The 4493-nt window shown below is 44.8% G+C and overlaps 1 protein-coding gene across 1 annotated transcript; it reads right to left on the bottom strand.

Moving 5' to 3' along the window:
* Nucleotides 1–316: 316 nt before the first annotated feature.
* Nucleotides 317–3330, bottom strand: LOC311133225 (vesicular inhibitory amino acid transporter-like; the record flags this gene model as incomplete). The annotated part of the gene is made up of 2 exons (XM_084166712.1): nucleotides 317–1504; nucleotides 2911–3330. The coding sequence occupies 2 exons, from the start codon at nucleotides 3328–3330 to the stop codon at nucleotides 317–319; spliced, it is 1608 nt and encodes a 535-aa protein (XP_084022838.1).
* Nucleotides 3331–4493: the final 1163 nt, after the last annotated feature.

Here is a 4493-nt window from a genome sequence, read left to right as displayed (position 1 = left end):
CACTGAAAAATATGGATATGCATTTTGTTCTCATATTTATACATTACAAGTTGAATTGTCCATATCATATTTTGACTCTCTCCCCCCTGTGTGTGTGTGTGTGTGTGTGTGTGTGTGTGTGTGTGTGTGTGTGTGTGTGTGTGTGTGTTTGTGTGATGAGTGTGCGCAAATGTGTGCTTGCACTGCATTTTGTGCAAGTATTTATTTCACATGAATTCTGTAAGCAAGGATGGGCTGACTGCGCTCAGTGGGGAATTCAGTTATACACAATAAGGGGATATGCAGTAACATCTATATCCAGTAGATCGTGGCTTGGCTAATCTTCTATGCCATACTTGTAAGCTTCTACGAGTCCCTCCATTGAGTGGATTAAACCAGAGATGGCGCATATACCTCCTATTACAAATATGGCGACATCAAAGAACACATGGTGCCATAGCAGCTTTCTCCATAGTAGCTTGAGGTGGAAGAGGCTGGGGAGCAGAAAGCATAGCCCCGCGCCCGTCAGGCTGCCGGTCAGACCCATCAGAAGAGCAAAATGCGGTACATAAATGGCCATGAACAACGTGAACACCACAAGGGCGCATCTGAGAGTGAGGCCCCATGCTTTCAGTCTTCCATCGCCTCCATAGCAATCTGGGAACCATGTGCGTTCTCGTTCACAGAAGAATGATTTCTCCAATACTTCAACCGCAGCGAAGAATGGCAATGGGTATGACAGTAAGGCTTTGGCCACTAAGAAAAGGTTCACAACAGCCCTGATGGTTGACGGCAGGTTGTCGGTGATGACCTCCTTGGTGGCATCCGCCCAGGTCAGGTAGGCCAGAAGGGCGAACAGGCCTTTGAGGACGCATGCAGCGATGTGGGTCCAGTTCATCATGCAGTGGAACTCGCTGGGCTTCGCCATGTTCCCCTCGAGTGACGGTAGGAAAATCTGAGACGTGTAACTGAACACGATGATTCCAATAGAAATGGGGAACTTCTTCACATCGATGTAGAATTTGACTTTGTCCCAGGCCCAGTCGCGCGCTCTGGAGAGGCAGTAGGCTATTACCAGGATGTTGATGACGAAGTGCGCGATAGTGCACAGCAAACTGAACTTTGACACGGACTTCAGGTTCTTAAGGAAGGCGCAGGGCAGCAAGGCTGCGGTGGCCACGATGGCCCAGGCCTTCTGTGAGATGGGGAGGGTGGGAAAGCTATTGTACATCAGGTTCCCGCTCACAACCACGTACAGGATGCACGTCATCACCAGCTCAATGATCTGGGCTACATTCACGATATGGCCACCTAAAGATGGAAACCTCGGTTGACAACATGCGTTTGCAATGTCCACGTATGAGTCCCTTACACGCACCAGTTGGCCGTCTTCATCCTCCTCGTACAGGCAGGCGATGAGGATTTTCCCCGTGTAGCAACACACGACGGCGGCGAAAATAATGAGAAACAGTCCGAGATATCCCCCGTGGAGAATGGCGTATGGTAAACCCAGAACAAACATCCCCTGAAAACATACAATAAGTTATTTATGGGCATAATAACCACGTCAATTCAAGATAAACATTTACAAAATGTAGCCTGGTGTTTGTTGATAATAACTAAACAGGTTGGAGATGGGTGGGCATAAATATAGGATTGCCAATTAAATAATATTTTACAAAATTGAGCATTTGTTGAATGACTATTGCACTTTAAATAGGCCTACATGCATTATGCATTATGAGATAGTGTGTACACGATTCAATGGGGGACATGCTTGCTTGTTGGTGTGGGTTCTGGTGGGCATTCCATTTAGCTGTGAGCGTGCTCTTTCCAGCTAATTTTGTCGTCATCAATAGGGTGAAGGAGACACGTCCTGATGTAATGGTGACTGTCATGATGATGATCATAGCCTTAATAACGCATGATGGGAGGGCGTTTGTCTTGGGGACTTTTTTGCGAAATACACTTCAACGGTCGCCCCAGACCCGTTATTACACTGTGTAGCCAGGTATTACAACTTTGTAGGTGATAGACACGCATAGCCTGTGCTTAATGCAACGATGAAATGAGCTATAGACTAGCTATAAAGTATATGATAGGCTATCGAGGAAAGCACAGAGTAGCATAGTTTAGTCTATATATCTTAATGACCTTGACGAAATGACTATCTAGAAGGTCACCTGTCGATCTGAAGGGGAGATTCAGTACTTTCGAATAGTATAACTGCTGCTTGAATGCGCTCCAGATCAACAGAGCCAAGCTCGTGCGTAAACCCGCATCAACAGATCAGTACGCCTCATTTTCTTCTATCAACTGGGAGTCCATGGAATTAGAATATTTGTGTTTATATCCTAGATATTTTATCATTATTCTCTAGGCTATGTATATGGCTTCAGATAATGAAATACAACAAAACATTACGTTTTTCGCCTTGGTTAACCTCTTATTGTAACAGCGTGTAGATTATCCAGTTTTTTAATAGGTTATTAACCTTCCCAAACCACAGAAATGATCTCCAAATACCCTAATTCATCTCCTAATCCAAAATCAAAAGGTTGTTTTTGTGTGAATTGGGCTCGGGCTAATTTTTTGAATTGATATAACAAACCCTTGGAATAATAGTGTCTCTAGACATCCGGGTTGCCTCCCACAATTTTTAAATGTTCCGGCTTAACACAGTCACTGCTGTTGCCTAGGGTCGGGTTTACGAGACTGTTGGAACATCGAATGCCTTAGCCTCCATTTGCCTTTTCACGAGGGATTTGTGTTCGCAATCAATTTGGCTTGACTGAAAGAAAATCTATTTAGGCTTACATTTATTTACATTTGGCTAGCCTATATATGGCAGGTAACACAAAGTAATGAATGAATGAATGAGTGGGAGAGGACACCTGCAAGCGCCATGCTGTTTCAATTATGCCTCTTTACCTGGATTGCATTCGTGACATTCCAGCCAGCTTCCCAAGCCGTGATTTTCGGTGATTTTTCTTCTTCGCCCAGACCTGAGGCTTTAGAAGCGGAGAGCGGAGGGCCGGTGCCATCTCTCTGGTAGTGGCTGTCCCCACCCGCCATTCCATCTTCTCCTCCAGCCATCCCAACCTCTCCACTCCCCTCTCCAGCGTCACCACCACCCATTTCATCCGATTTCATGATGTCCATCTGCAGTCCTTGCCGGTGGTCGTAATCCAAATCATCGCAGGCGGCGAATCCCAGCCCCTCCTCGTCTGTGGCGGCCTGGAAGCCCATCCTGGCCATCATGCCGCTCACCTTCGCGGTGGATTTATTCGACACGGAGGTGGCCGCATTTGACAGTTTATTTTGAAACTTGCTTCGGATTAAATGTGCCATTGTTGCGTTCTCTGTCTACCTGTCGGTGACGTTTTTTTTTTTTTTTTTTGTTCAAATACAATAAATAGCCAACAACTAGATTGCAGCTCTGTTTCTGGATATGAATAAAACTAGGCTATTGTAAGGAAGGTGGTTTTATAAAGCCCTGATGGTTGTTCAGTTGTTATCTCCACTTCTTGATCAAAGTACGCATTCTGTTCTTGATCATCCCCAGGTTCATTTCACCTTCAGACGTCGGCTCTCCGTCTTTGCATCTTGTGACTGCACTCTAGTCTTTAGCTCGACGAAAACGTCCGAACTTGATGCACGGTTTTTCTAGGATTACGCAAAATTGCGCGTTGCAATTTTTAATATTCAGTTGGTTTATTGATAATAACGGTTGCAGCAACGCTTCCACAGTTGGTTTTCCTTGGCCGTTACTGAGGCCAATGCAGTATGCTGGAGCTTGAGGGTGGCAAGGAGGAGGCACGTGTCATCATCAGCCTGCCAATGCAAGGACTACGCTTCGTGAAGCACTTCTCCAGCCCCCAGCGCGCGCAGCCACCCCACAGAAGAAAACGGGAGAGATTTGCTGCATTTCTAGGGGAGGTGCTTGCGGTACCCTGTCCCCTCCCCACCCCCATATTCAACAAAACTTCATTCTAACATCCAATGACATTCTGGAGGCTTTGAGTCTTGCATTACGTTACGTGTATAAAAGGAGTTAGGTGGAAACTGAAGGGAGAAACCCATCAACTCGTTGGACCGGGTTATGTAACTTTCAGACTAGAATTGGACAAACATTTTGTTGTGTGACCATTAGTTTTTATTTATTTTTACGACAAGTGGACGCCCGTGTCTTCTGTGGCAACGATAGTTGATGTGCCTAGCCTACTGGAATTAATATGGATCGAATTTCAAATTATTTGTCGTTTATTCATGAAGAAAATGCTTATTTTCTTGTTTCGTTGTTTAAAATAGGCTATCGATGGTAAGGTGGAAGTTAATTCCATGTAGCCAATCGAGAGAGAAAAACATGTTTTTTGCTATTGATTTAAATTCTGCATTATTTCTCAGGCTTGCATTTTACGCACCAAAACTTCTCCATTCGTTAGAAGAACGCCGGTTTTCTTTATAGGCCTACCTTAGGCCTATATCTAAATCGAAAAATAATATAATTGATT

Source organism: Coregonus lavaretus, assembly GCF_964263955.1.
Source record: "Coregonus lavaretus genome assembly, chromosome: 8".
Taxonomy (NCBI): domain Eukaryota; kingdom Metazoa; phylum Chordata; class Actinopteri; order Salmoniformes; family Salmonidae; genus Coregonus; species Coregonus lavaretus.
Note: the sequence above shows the minus strand (reverse complement) of the source record. Positions and strands in the feature narration are given on the sequence as shown.